This window comes from Danio rerio, chromosome 13 (genome assembly GCF_049306965.1).
Source record: "Danio rerio strain Tuebingen ecotype United States chromosome 13, GRCz12tu, whole genome shotgun sequence".
Classification (NCBI taxonomy): Eukaryota; Metazoa; Chordata; class Actinopteri; order Cypriniformes; family Danionidae; genus Danio; species Danio rerio.
The window spans coordinates 39,984,920-40,001,226 of record NC_133188.1 but is presented as its reverse complement, the minus strand read 5'-3'; the positions used below and the strand labels follow the sequence as shown (position 1 = coordinate 40,001,226).

Here is a 16,307-nt window from a genome sequence, read left to right as displayed (position 1 = left end):
CCTTTACCCTCCCCCCGCGCGTGAACACGCATATATATACTTCTGCGCGTGGCCGCGTTCTCCAGTATCGAGGCCAACGCCATTTTGTTCGGTATCCAGAGGTGAGAGGACGTAGCTGATTTCCTTAGTTATCATCTTTTATTTTAGTTATATTGTTAGATTTGTTATTCATGTTAGATTTATTGCTGCAAATGTTCTTCGTTTTAACGTTTTTGGTTTGTTTTTATGGTTTGACATCGAAGTAAATGTTTCTGCGCATGTGGGCTAGGCCTCGGCCGCGAGGCTGGTGCGTGTTTGTCACGTTAGATGCGGATTATTTTCTCAAAGTTATTAAACTTTTTTGTAGAATTTATTATTTGTAACTTAGTATCAATTTGTGTTTTCAGTAACCTACCGTTGCAGTGTGTGTAGTAATTGTTTAAATACAAATTATGAAGTTCTGCAGAGAAACGTGCCGTTTTGTAACGTAAGCGGGAAATCAAACGCTTCAGTAAAGCCGTTGTTGCTCACGCAATGTTTGTTGGAGGACCGGGTATAGCAGAAACCCTTTTTTGTCCTAGATTCACGTATAGTTTGTCGTGATGTTTATTAATGATTTACATGGACTGACTGGACTTTTACAAATGATTATCCAGCGGTTATTCTGTTAATGACCAACAGGGCGGCGCGTGAACTTTTTTTTTCTCCATACAGTTCATAGTTGTTGCCAAACTGTTGATTTAACTTGCCTTTCTCTAAACCCAGATATTTAAAAAAAACTTTCATCACCATGAGTGGATGTCGTGTGTTTATTGGCCGTCTGAGCCCTCATGCTCGTGAAAGAGATGTGGAGAAGTTCTTCAAAGGCTACGGACGTATCCGAGAGATTAACCTGAAAAACGGGTTTGGCTTTGTGGTGAGTATTAAGACACTTGAGGGTCTTTTTTGCTTGAGACGTGCAAGTGAAGTCAGTGTCTTACTGCCCCCTGCTGTCTGTTTTTGTTTACAGGAGTTTGACGACTACAGGGATGCAGATGATGCAGTGTATGAACTGAATGGCAAAGAGCTGTGCAGTGAGAGGTGAGACTGAATCCAGTGCTGCGTACACTGGTTTTAACGAGTCATGAAAATAATTTTCATTGAAATATCCCATGAGTTTTGTTGACTGTTAGCATAACAATAGATCAGTTTTGTTTCACTGTTGCTTAATGCTGCTGTCTTGACTCTAGGGTGACCATTGAGCATGCCCGCTCTCGCAGAGGAAGAGGTGGTGGCCCAGGAATGGGAGGTCGTTTCTCTCCACGCTTTGGAGGTTATCGTCAGTCCCGCAGTGGCGGTTCCAGGTTTGTTTGCGTTTTGAGTACTGGTATTTTTCCCGTATGATTCAGTCCTTCGAATTGACCCCTGCCCTTTTCACAGGTATGGACCACCAGTGCGCACAGAGCACAGAATCATAGTGGAGAATCTCTCCTCTCGCATCAGCTGGCAGGTGAGCTCCCCGCACTATCAGAGTGGCATAGTGGCCTACTGTTGTAAGCGTTTCATCAACTCTGCATTTCGTTTGCCATTGACATCAGTACAAGCACACAAAGCAATAGTTATTGTTACTGTTAAACTGGAATTTACTCTTCACCTCAGCCAAACCTTACATAAATGATGATTTGAATGCTGAAAGGTTCTCTAACCCAGACCCATGTTTTTCAAACCTTTTCTTTAACAGCTGTGCTCTGGTATTCTTTAATTGGAGTTGCATGCACAGCCTGCGAGGTGCATAGCGCCCTCCCCTGGTTGTGTTCTCAATAGTGTCCCTGTGGTGCCTCACCCGTCATGCAATGTCTGCCGGTCTAAGTCTTGGCTGGGTCCGTAGCTCCAAACAGAGCCGTAGCACAGGATAGCCTTAGAGGAGCTGGGTAGCCGCTCTCTGGAGGGTCTGTGATGTCAGATCTGCTCCATCCCCTCCGATCTGATGTTTGGGTCTTATTCTGTTGGTGCTGAAGCGGGGAGGGGTGCAGGGTTTTGGCCCCTCCCCCATCCTCTCTCTCTCTCTCTGGTGGGGTCCGTTCTTACGGAGGCCGGATGGGTCGATTCCGAGGTCGTTTTAACGCTTCATTGCTTCAGTTTGCTATTTGGACAAGTGGCTCTTTGCTAATGCCTTCTGTGGTTTGGAACGGTAAGTAGCTCATCACACTGGATAGTTACACGGTTAAGAGGGATCTGTCACTTTAAATCTGGCGTTAGCTGTAAATGGAGAGATTGCTGGGAGGTAGACTTGAGATTTGCACAAAATCTACTTAACCAAATTGAGAACCTGTTCTCAGGAACTAGCTTTAGTCAGGCGTGTCTCCATCAGAGGGCCATCTTAAAGAAACCTGGGTTGCTGAAAACTGTTCTGGTAATTTAATAACTGGGACAGATCCACCGGTAAGACGCCATCTGTTGAGGGAGCTTTCTACAGGTGCAGCAGTGCACATTTTAGAGCAGATGCTGCAGAATGCAGTGTGTATATAATGTGTGGGTGCTAAACTGCAGTCTGTGACTCGGTGCTGTTTTTCTGAAAACATGTCATTTAAGTACTCTGTGCTCTCCTACAGGACCTGAAGGACTTGATGAGGAAGGTTGGAGAAGTCACTTTTGTGGATGCACACAGGACCAAAAAGAATGAAGGGTAAGTTCATGTTCGTATAAACACAAGCCTGCTCTTACTAGCTGTGTTTCCATCCACATTTTTATACGCATAATGTCAAGAGCGTCTGTGCTCTGCATCTTACACTTTTAAATGCTTGCGTGTTCATTGTGTGTCAGCCTAGTCTTCTGAGTCACACATCATTTAATAAATGAAGAAAAGCTTCCCACAGCTTCTACTGCAGCAAATTCGGTTTTTATATTTAATTTTTGCTGCCAGTTAATCAGCAAGTGACTTTTCTCTTTCACTCGTTGGATGGAAACGCTGCTTTATTCGCACGTCTTTTGTGATATTCCTGTTTTGTCCATTAATTAGCATTTTTGGATGAAAACCTAGCTACTGTCACGTGTTTGTAGTTTAAGGGTATGTTGATGAACTTTTATTTTCACTTTCCAAAAATCTTCTTTTGGTTAACTGATTTCCTTATTTTCTAGGGTGGTGGAGTTTGCTTCACACAGTGATATGAAGAATGCCATCGAGAAGCTTGATGGAACTGACCTGAACGGGCGCAAACTCAAGTTGTATGAGGATCGCAAGAGGAAGTATGTATAAATGAGTACTTCAGAAACCGTTTTTACGTATTTTTACTCAATTTAGCTGCCAATTTTATAAGCTTAAACTTTTGGTTTATTATCTACAGCCTGACAATAGTCTGTTTGATTGTGAGTTCTCAAAGTACTAGTCAAATCCATTTTAATCTAAACTAATTTTCAGACTTAAAATATTGTGACGTTAGAGATTTATTTGTTGAATTAAGTTTTTTTTGTTGAATGCAGAATTTCTTTTCAATCATGTTAACAAGAAACCGATTCCTTTCATATTAGGAAAATATTATGGAAGTCAATGGTAAAAGGTTTCCACAAATGTTGTTTTTTTATTTTAAGTTTGAAGATTGCCTTTAAACAAAAACAGATAAATATTTAGATGCAAAATCTAAATTTTTAAATTTACAAATCAAGAAACATCCAGGCATATTGGTGAAATACTCTTCTCTATTAACTCTAAACTAGAAAAAGCTTTCCGTCTGTTATTAAAAAAAGATCCATGACATGTATAGTGTGTACTGTATTAATCCGTTCTTCAATTGGAGGTGAATGTAGTAATTTTTATTTTGTACAAGCTGTCAGAAGAATAAACAAGTTTGTTGTCTTTATGAATACATCCATCTAAATTTATATTACCTAAATATAAAGGCTCACAAGTAAGGGGAATTTCTTAATTTAAAAATGGTGTCTAAATGGATTTTAATCTCTTTCTAGTATGGGGTTAATTTCTGACAATCCCAAAAAAACATGATGATTAGCAACTTTTTCCCCACACATTCTCTAGCAGCTAGTGCCCTTGCTCTGTGTATTTTCTGTCAGGGTGTCATGGAACACCCTGCAACATTTTTCAACAGGTTTCCATAATTTTTCAAAACTTGTTCAAGAAAGAAAACTTCTTTTTTTTTTTTTTTTTTTTTACAAACTTTAATGAACTAATATATTTAATTAATATATAAATTTCCAAACATTGATTTTAAAACGTGTAATAAGGACACAAAGCAGTTAAATCAACATTGACCAAAACATCCTCTTTGTGTGTCAGGTCATAACATGTTTCTCTTCTCTCCACAGCCGCAGTAGGAGTCGTTCCCGCAGCAGGAGCAGCTCTCGTTCTCGTTCCCCAAGCCGCAGTCGCAGCCCCGAGCGTGGAAGCAAGCGCTCTCGCAGCCGCTCCCTCAGTCGCACCCCAGAGAAGAAATCCACCAGCAACAGATCTCCTTCCCGCTCTCCAACTCCTCAGAGGAAACAGAGCCGCTCTCGATCTGCCTCCGCAGAGAGTCAGCACTGAAACTAAATGTGTATGTGTGTGCGCGTGAGAGACTGAGCTTTTTCCACTTATTAATGTGGCATATGTCATTGTGCTACTTTAGTGTAAATTACTGAATGTGAGTTGAGTGAGTGAATGAATGTGAATGGGTGTGTGTGCGAGTGGGTGTGTGTGAAGATGTTTTGGTTTATTTCCAATGCTGAAAAACTGGGTGGGTTTAACTGATAATGGAGTGGGATCAGACTAGAGATATTTTCAGTGTCTTGTTTTGATTTCTATTTTTTATTTGATCAATTTCAATACTGGAGTACTTCTGTAGAAATACTTAAATGTGGGTTTTGTTTTTCAAACTCACTTGTTAATTTTTGTTTAGAGTCCATATGCTTGTTCAACAGAAGGATATGCTTGTATATACACCCTGTAATAAAGTATATTGGTATTTGGCAGAGATGTGGATTTAGTTTTTAATACTCTTAAATGTGCACTCCAAAGCTTAATCTACATTCAAGTTTTAAGCATAGTCTGATTATACTGCGAATTACAGGGTGGCTGTGACCCCTCCCCCCACCTCCCTAATTAATGCTTTATCTTTGGTCAGTCCTGGTCTAAATAGTAAGAAAAAGATGCAGATCAGAACATACTAAAATATTATTCATTAAATAGGTAATATAAATGTACTTTTGACCAACTCTATAATGAATTAAATTATTGTAAATGCATAATCGCGGCATTTAATCAAAGCCAATAGACATGGTGTTCGCAAAACACTTATTGTAGATGTTTTTACAAAAAGCCTAAAATTGAAGTAAAATTGGATGCATTGTTTGACTCGGTAACTTCTGGAATGGCTAGTCATTGCATATTGTATTTCAGAATGCACAAACTCTCACAAAACACTGGAAGTTAAATGTTGCACTAATAAAATAGATGTCACTTAACTTAATTCACTAAAGCATGTATTAAACAAAATTACATAGAAAAAGTTGACCCCCTCTGATCTTCAAAGTTTAATTCACACCCTGGGTATACCATCAAATAAACCTATATTGGGGAAATCTACGTCCACTAGGTGGCGCTGCTTCATAGCTGAAGTCTTGTGCCTAAAATCAGACAAATCATCAATTTACGTCTCAATTCAGGTCGAAAGCGGAAAGGAAAATATTGAAGAGTGTTTTAAGAAGTTTGGGGTTTTATTTATTGACTGACTATAAAAATATTGCTTAGTTGCTACATGTCTGCGAATCAATATTTGTCCCAGTGAGGGCCTCAACAGTATAGAACTAGCAGTTATCGACCCAGTCAATGTGCATTGTAAGTAACCTGTATTTTATAAATTGATCTGTGTTGCTATGAGGATCCCGGCAACCACAGATTGTAAAGTATGAATGGGAGGCGATGTTACATCTTCTGCAGTGTCCAAGGACAAAACGGCCTCCCTTTACTGTGTTTCTCGTTTTTATGCTCATAAACTGGTGTCTGCAGTGCACTGCGACGCGCTCGTCCTCAAGGGCAAACAGATAAAATCACACTACAAACAAATAACAAGTGCATCGAGATCAGATTGCTGAGAGCGGTTTGTTCCCCACTGATGAAAATACACGAGTTGTTTGAGAAACACTGAGACAAATAGGGCAGACAGGTGGAGGACAGTTAATTACTGCAGATTGGACTGGAACAGCTTGTCCTTTTGCTTTATCATTATCACTTTGTCAGTGACAAAGTTGAATTGGATCACCTCAGTTTCTAGACACAACTTTTTTTTTAATAGATTACTAAATTTGAGTTGCCAAATCACAATAGGCTTTTATCACATAGGCTACACATGAGGGCTGGTATAGCCCATGTAATGCAACAGACTTGATTATGAAAATCATCTTTTGGAAGATGTTTGGACAGAACTGTGTGTAGGTGTAGTGTGTCATGTTGGAGTGATATAAACACAATAAGTCTCTTTTTTTATTTAATTTCCTGACTTTAGGATCAAAATCCCTCCCATCTTTATGCCCACCGCAATGTGATGTAGGAGTGCGGTTTCCCCACCCACTGAATTGATTGACAGCCACGTATTAGCATGTCTTGGTAGTAATGCATATATTCATATCAACAAGCAAAGCAACTGGGATTAAAAGATCTGTAAAGCTCGATCAAATTTAATCAACAATAATTTTTACAAGTTTAAAACATGTTTAAAACAGTGCATGTTTGTACTGAATTAAGCTGTGGTCACACTAGAGTTTGGATGTGCCAAATTCTGTCGTACGGCCCTGCGAAAAGGGACAGGATTAAACAAGCTGATTAGACATAAGAAAGCGAGCGATTGCGCCATGTTTGTAAATTTCTGTCCAGAGAGGTCATGTTTTGACCCTCGTTTGAGCTCACGCAGTCAAGTGATACGATTTCGCAAGTCAGAGTTCACTATGATTGAACTTTGCACCGCATCAAACTGCGAAACGTAACGCATGATCCTGCATTTCTGGTATGAGGCATTTGCGTGTGTATGAATGTGTCTATGGGGAGAAAAGTCAAGTGTGACCACAGCTTTACAGCGATTTTACTGTCTTTATCACCACGGCCGCATGTCAGTAAGATTATAAAAGAAGATGATTCAATGCCGGCGCCATGCATTTTGTAATTCTACACATAGGTTTCTGTCAGAATACACACACCGGAGGCGCATGTCGGCGGCTGTCTGCAGCGACCATCCACGACTCAGGACATTGTTTATACTTCTGCCACGCCACAGAGCGCCATCTGATTAGTTTTATTTTAAATATCATGAATGTGCGCATCTGGTGTGCGATACTTTTAACTGTCATGTGCGCGCCGTGTCGCACCGAGCGGGCATCCGGTGTGTGTGTGACGCCCTTTAGGCACACTCTGACAGGCACATGGGAACGGTGGGCGGGAAGAGTTAGCATTAAAGGCACAGGCCACAAAAACAGCTACATCATGTTCAGAGCAGAAAATTCCATATTCTGAAAGGCATAATAAATAAACTGTCATGTGTTTTGAGCTTAAACTTTACAAACACATTCTGGAGACAAAAAAGACTAATATTAAATATTGAAAAAGGGTTAAAACAGGTGCCCTTTAATGAAAATATTCAGAAACAACTTTATGATCAGATCTGATTTCACGATATGTTTTTTCACAATGTTTTTTTTTTTTTTGGCTCTCCAACTGTCTCTCTTCAATAATATTTTAAAGTTTAAATGTATTTTTACATCATAATTAATAAGAACTCAGTTAACAATTAAAGCAGTGCTGTGGATTAACTTTAATCATGACACCAATAAAGGGCCAGCAACTTACATTTTTAAGGTCACCTCGTGCAGGTAAATTCAAACAACATTCATGAGTGGTGACGACGGAAGGGAAACATTCTGTAAATTGTAATTTCTTTATTGAGTTGTCCAGGGAAATAAATGAAGAAAGGATATAATATAAACCCCAATGGTTCTTTAAAAAATAATAATTTGCTTAAAAATCAGAAATGGCTCTTTGCTGAAAAAAGGTTCCCAATACCTGAATTAGAATCTGTTGACAAATATGTTATGTTGGTGAAATATGTTGATCAAATAGTCATGATAAAATGCTGCTGTTATAACATTTGTGTTGCGTGAAAATTATTTGGATGTTTAGAATGCAGCTAGTGTTGGTCAGTTACCATTTTATGTGCATATTTATTTATTTCATTTTAATTAGTATGATGTTCAGACATGCGCTGTAAGTGAATTGAACAAACTAAATTGGCCGTATTGTGTATGTGTGTAAATGAGAGTGTATGGATGTTTCCCAGTACTGGGTTGCAGCTGGAAGGGTATCCACTGTGTAAAATATATGCTGCATAAGTTGCAAGTTCATTCCGCTGTGGTGACCCTTGATGAATAAAATGACTAAGCCAAAGAAAAATGACTGAATGAATATACAGTACACTAATACATGTTATTATCAGAAGTTTTATTAACTTGTATTAGATGTTTTAATCTTGGGCAACATGAAAAGTGTTATTTTATTGCATGCTTTTCTTTAAATGCTCAGGTCTCGCAAGGACTATATAATAATAGACTTTAGCTCAGTGGTTCTCCACCAGGGGACTGCGGGGTCCACTAATTACTAGTAATTAAATGATCTTTTAAAACCATTAAAATTATTATAGTTTTTGTTATTTGGTCAATTGTAACCGAATAAATGCCTGTCTTTCTAGATTTCAACTGCTCTAAAATATTTGATTGAGTCAAAAGGACCGGATGCCTTAACAATATATAGTACAATGAAGTCAAAAAGATTGAGATCCACTAACTGCACCCTAGCAGTATGACGTGACTGGGGGTTTTATAAACAGCACCAAGTAGCTACTTTCACTTCTGTCCCGTTATGCACTGGCCATCCCGAATGTGCGAGAGCGCAGATGCGCCAGTCACGTGACTTCCTGCGGTGAGTGGCTGCTGCAGTTACTCGGTGCGCGGTGTGGAAATCCCGAAACACAGCGGCATGAAGCTGCACGCCGACACCGCTCGCGAGTCAGCGCGCCACCCGTAAACGGTAGCCCGTGTCCGTGGAGCAGCGGATTAGCAGCCGTGTGAACGGGGCAGGATTTAGACCCAGCGCTTCCAGAGAGAAAGAGAAAGAGAGAGAGAGACAAGTTTTCGCACTGTGTCGGGCTGAGGTGAACGGGACACCAGCAGCGAGCATGGCGGAGAGAAGTGGCCGGTTAAGCTTCCCCGGGAGCGGGGCGCTCAACAGACCGGTGCCAATGAACCTGTTCGCCACTTGGGAGATTGACGGCTCCTCTCCGAACTGCATCCCCAGGTGAGAGTCGTGTGTGATCGGACGCACAGGTGGGCTGTTTGGCAGGTGCACGGGCGACAGGGAGTGGTGTGTGTCACAGACAGAAAAAGGGTGTGTGAACTTGTTAGACTATCGTTATGGTGCTGATCGCGCGCGTTTGATCGGACTGATGTCAGCATCGGATCAAGGTGGCACAGGTCCAGTAATGTTCTACTGATTTGGTAACGTTTCTGTCATTTGCCGTTGTCAAATGCGATATGGCATCACCACTAGTCTAATGGTGCTTTATATTGTTGTTATTATGACTGTTGTTATTCGTCATTTTATTCACCTTATGATTGGCGCGACCCCGAGGCGATGACACTTCTATTCTGTCTTCGAACACAAACAAACTCTTTGGCCATTGTGACGTCAGTGTTCCACTCGCGCGCCGCGCCGGGGTGAAGGTGGCACGCGCGGTTTGTTGTGAATCGGTTTGCCCGGAGGGGTCGAGCTGTCATCAACACGGGCCGGTGTCGCGCACAATAACCCAGCTCTTAATGCGAGATGCACTGGCAGCAGAACATGATGTACTCCTGACTCACAATTTCACCTTGAATTTCCTTGAAGTGCTGCTTTATTTATAATAATGCCCAATGTACACTGCAAAGGTGGCATCTTTAATTGACTCTTCAATTGCTATTGGGAGGCGGTGTAATTCCTACTTTAGGCATATGGGTCAGAGCAGGCAGAATTAGTCTGGCCTTTTTTGATTTTGAGCACAAAGCCGCCTCAATGCAATAATTCAGACAAAAATGGAAATCTGCTGTTAATGTAAGATGTTGGTGACTTTTTATCTTTAGTAGAAAAAGGAAGATCTAGAATAAAATAAGCTTAAATTGTGCCCTTTGATTCATAATGAGCCATTTGGAGAGTCAACAACAAACAATTGAAGGCAAAATTAATTTATAAAGTTGTTAATGTAAAAAATTGTAAAACATTTTCAGTTTATTGCACAGGTTGACGGCATTGCTTCACAACGCTTGTAAAAAGTCCTGGGTTTAAGAGAGTGAATTAAACATAAGGTACAAATTTAAGTGAATGAAACATAAAACAATTAAGTTACCCCCCCCCCCCCCCCTCCCAAAATCTTAAGAATTGTATTGATTCAGCTCATTTTAAATTAGTAGTTTGAACAAGCAGGTCAGGAGCCATGGGCATTATTTGGTTTTACCTTTATCCTTTTAACTAAAGGGTCCCGAAACACTAAAACACATTTTTGAGATGTTAACAGTCATATATGTGTCCCACGCTGCTAAAACTCTATTAGGACACATATATTTCAGTACAAAGTGAAAATTGGTAGTTTTTGGACTATTTCAAGCAAAATAAGTTTGTAAGGAAAAATTTTACCCGAGAGCTTTTCGCATCTGGAAATTGTGAAATCCAGATTTGCCGCTCGTCTCCTTTAAAAAAAGAAGCAGTTCCAGTTGGTGTTGATTGTCCTGTCTCTACGGATTTGGTAAGTGCTTGATCAGTGTTCTTTGTTTATGTTAATTCAGATGGCAACATTAGTTAGTATCGTCTGCACTACTTTTTTAGGTGTAAAAGACATACATTAGTCGAAATGATTGTTTCTAAGTTTAAAGTTCGTTTATACACTACAATGTTATGAACTGCTGTAAAATCTGCTGTAAATGCTGCTCTCCGAATGTAAATGTAAACCCGCCAGTCCTACGCTACCCAACCTGCTCTGAGCTGGTATCGAACTGGCGACCTTCCGCATGGAAGTCTGGTGCTCTACCAAGGAGGCTAAAGACTGTGGCCTTTAGTGTTAGTCACTAGCGCACCTTTAGAGGTCAGAGGAGTGAGGTTTACCTGCACATCACTCACTAGCTGGCCTCCGTTACATAAACATGTAAACACCTTAAACTATTAGCGTTGTGTAGGATTTTCACCACATTTTGTGACAGGATAGTCTGTTCAGACACGGCTTTCTGACGCTACCTACCGAGTGCTTCTAGGTTACAGAGAAATGCAGAGTGTTTTTTCTACCATACGGCTTGCGGTATTTAATCTTCCAATAAAACTGCACTCTTTCAGAAATTCATCTTCGCATCATGGTCCTTTAAAGTGCAGGTAGCTGTTTGTTTAAATTTTTTATTTTTTTGAATAATCAAGAATGATGATTTAAGACTAAATCCTAATGAAGGACAAAATTCACCTTCATTTTGGATGGCTAGAAGACGAGTAAAATAACAGTAAATTTTCATAATTTAAAAGGGCAGTGTGATTACTGTCAACTGTCATCAAATTGGCTTCTTTCTTTCTTTCTTTCTTTCTTTCTTTCTTTCTTTCTTTCTTTCTTTCTTTCTTTCCACACTCAAACTGGATCAAAACACAGGAGCGACTGATAAAATGGGCTTGTCTTGCACCGTATATGTTCCAGCATGCAGGTTGTTTTTGTTTCTGTCCCACATACAGTAATAGTTCTGATGATCAATGGGTGGTGTCCACAAATGACCTTAAAGAGACTGTTTACTCATAAAAGAAATTGCTGTCATTATTTACTCACCCTCATCACCTACAGGAGAAACTATAAAGATCGTAAAGCATTTTCAAGCTTCAAAAGATTACAGAAAGCAGGGCCTTAGAAAAGATTTCAAGCCTTTTAAAGCCACGCTCAGATGTAAGAAACAATTGAAAATGAAAGTTGTTTTTTCACTGACTCATTCGTTTGAGTCATGTCTTTGTAATGAATCACTTGATGTCGTTTACGAAGATCAAGCTTCAATGCTTTGTTCATTGTGGGTTTTTTTTTGTTCTCATAATAACATGCTATCAATTTAAAATTTAGTGTGTGAAATTTGTGTTACATTTATTATGCATTTCGGAGCTTGATGCCTTTAAAATGGAAAAATATTTGCTAAAAATATTGCATTGAATTCACTTCCAAGATCAGTAGCAGCATGATTTAATATTTGCTATAAAATATTGTGTTTTTTGTGCTATACAAAGGTGTGTGTTGTAGCAACATCATGGTTGTGAGTTCAATTCCCAAAGAAAATAAAGAAATGTGTATTTTCAATGCAATGTAGGTCACTTTAAATAAAAGAGCCTGGTATAAATGTATATGTAATAGAAGCTGCAACTGCATCCGGAAAGTATTCATAGCACTTTACTTTTTGGACATTTCTTTATGTGACAGCCTTATTCCAAAATGGAATTAAGTCATCTATTTCCTCAAATCTCCCATAATAACAATGTGAAAAAAGAGTTTGAAATTGTTGCAAATTTATTAAAAATAAAAACCTGAAAATCCCATGTACATATGTATTCGCAGCCTTTGCTGTGAAGCTCTAAATTGAGCTCAGGTACATTCTGTTTCCACTGATCATTCTTGAGATGTTTTAGCAGCTTAATTGGAGTTCACCTGTGGTAAATTCAGTTGATTGGACATGATTTTAAAAGCCATACACCTGTCTATATAAAGTCCCACGATTGACAGTGCATGTCAAAGCACAAACCAAGCATGAAGACAAAGGAATTGTCTGTAGATCTCAGAGACAGGATTGTCTCAAGACGTAAGGCTGGAAAAGGTTACAGGAAAATGATGCTGCTCTAAAAGTTTCAATGAGCACAGTGGCCTCCATCATTCGTAGGTAGAAGATGTTTGGAACCACCAGGACTCTTCCTAAAACTAGCCGGCCATCTAAGCTAAGTGATCGGTGGAGAAGGACCTTAGTCAGGCAGGTGATCAATAACACAATGGTTATTCTGTCTGAGCTCCAGCGTTCTTCTGTGGAGAGAGGATAACCTTACAGAAGGACAACCATCTATGCAGCAATCCACCAATCAGGCCTCTATGGCAGAGTGGCCAGACGGAAGCCTCTCCTCGCCTGGAATGTGCCAAAAGGCATCTGAAAGTCTCTCAAACCATAAGAAACCAAATTCCCTGGTCTGATGACACTACAATTAAACTATTTGGAGTGAATGCCAGGCATTAAGTTTGGAGAAAACCAGGCACCGCTCATCACCAGGCTAATACCACACCGCCAGAATATCAATGGAGTGGCTTAACAACAACTCTGTGAATGTCCTTGAGTGGCACAACCAGAGCCCAGACCTAAATCCTATTGAACATCTCTAGAGAGATCTGAATATGGCTGTACACCGTTGGTTCCCACCAAACCTGATAGAGCTTGAGAGGTACTGCAAAGAGGAATGGGCAAAAATTCCCAAAGACAGGTGTGCCAAGCTTGTGGCATCATATTCAAAAAGACTTGAGGCTGTAATTGATGCTAAAGGTGCATCAACAAAGTATTGAGCAAAGGCTGTGAATACTGATGGTCATGTGTTTTTTCAGTTTTTTATATTTAATAAATTTGCACAAAAAAAAAATAAAAAATATTTTTTCACATTGTCATTATGGGGTATTGTGTGTAGAATTTGTGAATTTGTGTGTAGAATGAGGAAATAAATGAATTTAATCCATTTTGAAATAAGGCTGTAACATAAAAATGTGGAAAAAGTGAAGCGCTATCAATACTTTCCGAATGCACTGTAAGCTAGGGCTGCACAATATTACAAAATCCTACATTGTGATAATGCCCCATAATGATAGATTTCGATATCAGAGATTTATATCACAAGAAAACCATCCGAATATATCATGAAATTTGTAAATGAAGAGAGAAAATGCATCAGAAAGTTGTAAGATTTATTTATTTTTTATTAATATATTTTAGGATTGCACGGTTTACCTGTAGTATCGCGATACTAGGGCTTTTAAATATTGGCGGTGCCACTGTAGTTTGTAAATGGTAGTATCGTCATTAAGTGTCTATCTTTAATAGATAATGTTGCATGTGGAAAAGTCTCTAAAATGCTCACACATTTGTGCATCAATAGACCATTCTATTCTGATAGTATGTGGAGCCCTTTTTGACGTTTTCTGATGTTTTCTGACTTTTCAAACGCACACCTGAATCGGTTAATTTCTGTTTCTGTCAATATGGTTTAAAAGCTATAACAACCGCAACAATCTCTTAAAAAGAGCAACACCCAAAGTGAAATTTTGAATTACTTTGGATTGTTACCTGATGAGACTGAAAAAAAAGCAATAGATAAACCCAAAATAGCAACAGGAAGCATTGAAACAGTTTTTGACCACTTCAAATAGCCTAACTTGTTGTAAAAATGCTCCTTTTGTAATACATTTATTTTGGTGTAATTTGTATCTTTATGTTAATATATTTTTTTGTTGGTAAGTTATCCACTAAATAAACAAAAAGAACAAATAAGTTTTAAGTGAAGTGACGTGCAAATACTTTTTTCAATAATAAGGGAATTATGAATAACATTTTTGTAGGCCTTTTATAACATGTAAAACATAGTATTTCTGACAATTTTCTTTATAATTTGAGTCATGAATTACAGTATCGCAATACTATTTGGTATTGTGATACTTCAGCTGGTGTATTATGGTAAGATTAGTTAATGGTATCGCGACAACCCTTATATATATATATATATATATATATATATATATATATATATATATATATATATATATATATATATATATATATATATATATATATATATATATATATATTTCTTAGAATTGCAACATTGATATATGTTTGATCCAGAGTTACGAGAAGCACCACCTCATATATATCACTATTTTGTCCTACCCCATTATTAAAAAATCAAATGTAATGTAAAATGTAAATACTGTACATTCTTCATTGCCGTTCAACAATTATAAGCAAACTCTTTATTGCAGATGCTGCGATATGACTATTGCGAATGTACACATTTCGATATCGATGCTGAAGCGATATATTGTGCAACCCCAATATATGGCACTAAAGGAACATTCCTAGCAAACTCTTCAAGTTAACTGAACAGAAAGTACCACAGAATTGTGAAAAAAAGGTTTTTTATTTTAGTGTGAACCATCCCTTTGAAACCCAGCCCTGAAGTGGAGTAAATGTAGAGACGGATGGAGAATAAAGCAAGAAGGAGATGTGCCTTATGAATTCTTGATCATAATAAAAGATTCACCACTGTACCACAGACACGTATTCCCCCAGGCCCCTTTGTCTGCTCACTGTATGTGTGTGAAGAGCACGACATCTGACCGCATAATTCCTGCACTTAATTATGTCTTAATTTAAAGACCTGTTTCGTGCACTTCATTAAAGCAGAGAGTAGAATCTGAGAGAAACGACATCATCTTATCTTGGTGAGACACGCTCGTACATCTCTGTCATAAAGATGACATTAACTTTAGTTTTTAATGAGCTAATTAATGAGCGACAGCAGCTGTTCATCTTGGCTTCAATCTGAGGATTTTCCCCTCTGGGCTTCCACTGATGTGGGCGTGGCCTTTAGATATGCTGTCTGATTGGCTGGGCCTGATGAGGTGGGCGTGCCCTAAAATGAAATTAGTCTTATTTTTGGCTGTTACAGAATTGTGAATATATTATAATAAAGGCAGTCAAGGAGGTTTTGTCTATTTATTTCTTGTGAATATTTAATAGTCATTAACGTGGTTAGAAATGCACGTTCAAAGATGTGTTTAAATCTGAGATTGTCTAGATAAATAAAGATGTTTATTAAGATATAAAGGTAAAAAAATGTCTAAATTCAGTTTAACCTGCTAATTTCTTTTGTGAACAGTAAAGGGCTTCTAACTATATAATTTTTTCAGTGTGATTGAAATAAAATAAAATATAAAAATCTCTAAAATTAATGCTGTTATTTAAACTGAAATATAAAAGAATGAACAGATTTAAAAAATGAAATTTAAATATAAAATTGTATTCAAATTGTAAATAAATATTATATAAATAAATCTAAAAACACAGGGATATAGCCAGCAATTTCGGGCCCAATGCACATCAATTGCACAAAGGCCCGGGGAAAATTGTAAATAACAGGGGTGGGGGGTGGTGGTGGTGGGGTAGGAGGGTGGTGGTGATGGGTGGGTGAAAAAAAAAAGTCTGGTTTATACTTTAGCCTCCTTCACAGGACTCCACACTTGTAAGCACCC

At 38.6% G+C, this 16,307-nt stretch overlaps 2 protein-coding genes across 11 annotated transcripts in view; both read left to right on the top strand.

The window, feature by feature from the left end:
- Positions 1–63: 63 nt before the first annotated feature.
- On the top strand, positions 64–4,920 carry srsf5a (serine and arginine rich splicing factor 5a). Of its 3 annotated transcripts, XR_012388445.1 has the most exons (9): positions 64–101; positions 745–895; positions 989–1,059; positions 1,209–1,322; positions 1,399–1,468; positions 1,700–2,149; positions 2,571–2,644; positions 3,097–3,204; positions 4,279–4,920. XR_012388445.1 is itself a non-coding variant. In NM_200867.1 (8 exon segments), coding segments are annotated over 7 exon segments (780 nt in total). In that variant the 5' UTR covers positions 83–101; positions 745–769; the 3' UTR covers positions 4,496–4,920.
- A 4,028-nt stretch (positions 4,921–8,948) lies between these two features.
- The window catches only part of pacs2 (phosphofurin acidic cluster sorting protein 2), an 81,300-nt gene continuing 73,941 nt past the window's right edge, over positions 8,949–16,307 (top strand). For 7 of the 8 annotated variants that reach the window (XM_073920010.1, XM_073920008.1, XM_073920009.1 and 4 more), the window contains exon 1: positions 8,949–9,286. In XM_073920010.1, coding sequence (XP_073776111.1) covers positions 9,168–9,286 — 119 coding nt within the window. In that variant the 5' untranslated portion in view covers positions 8,949–9,167. 8 annotated transcript variants of the gene reach the window in all.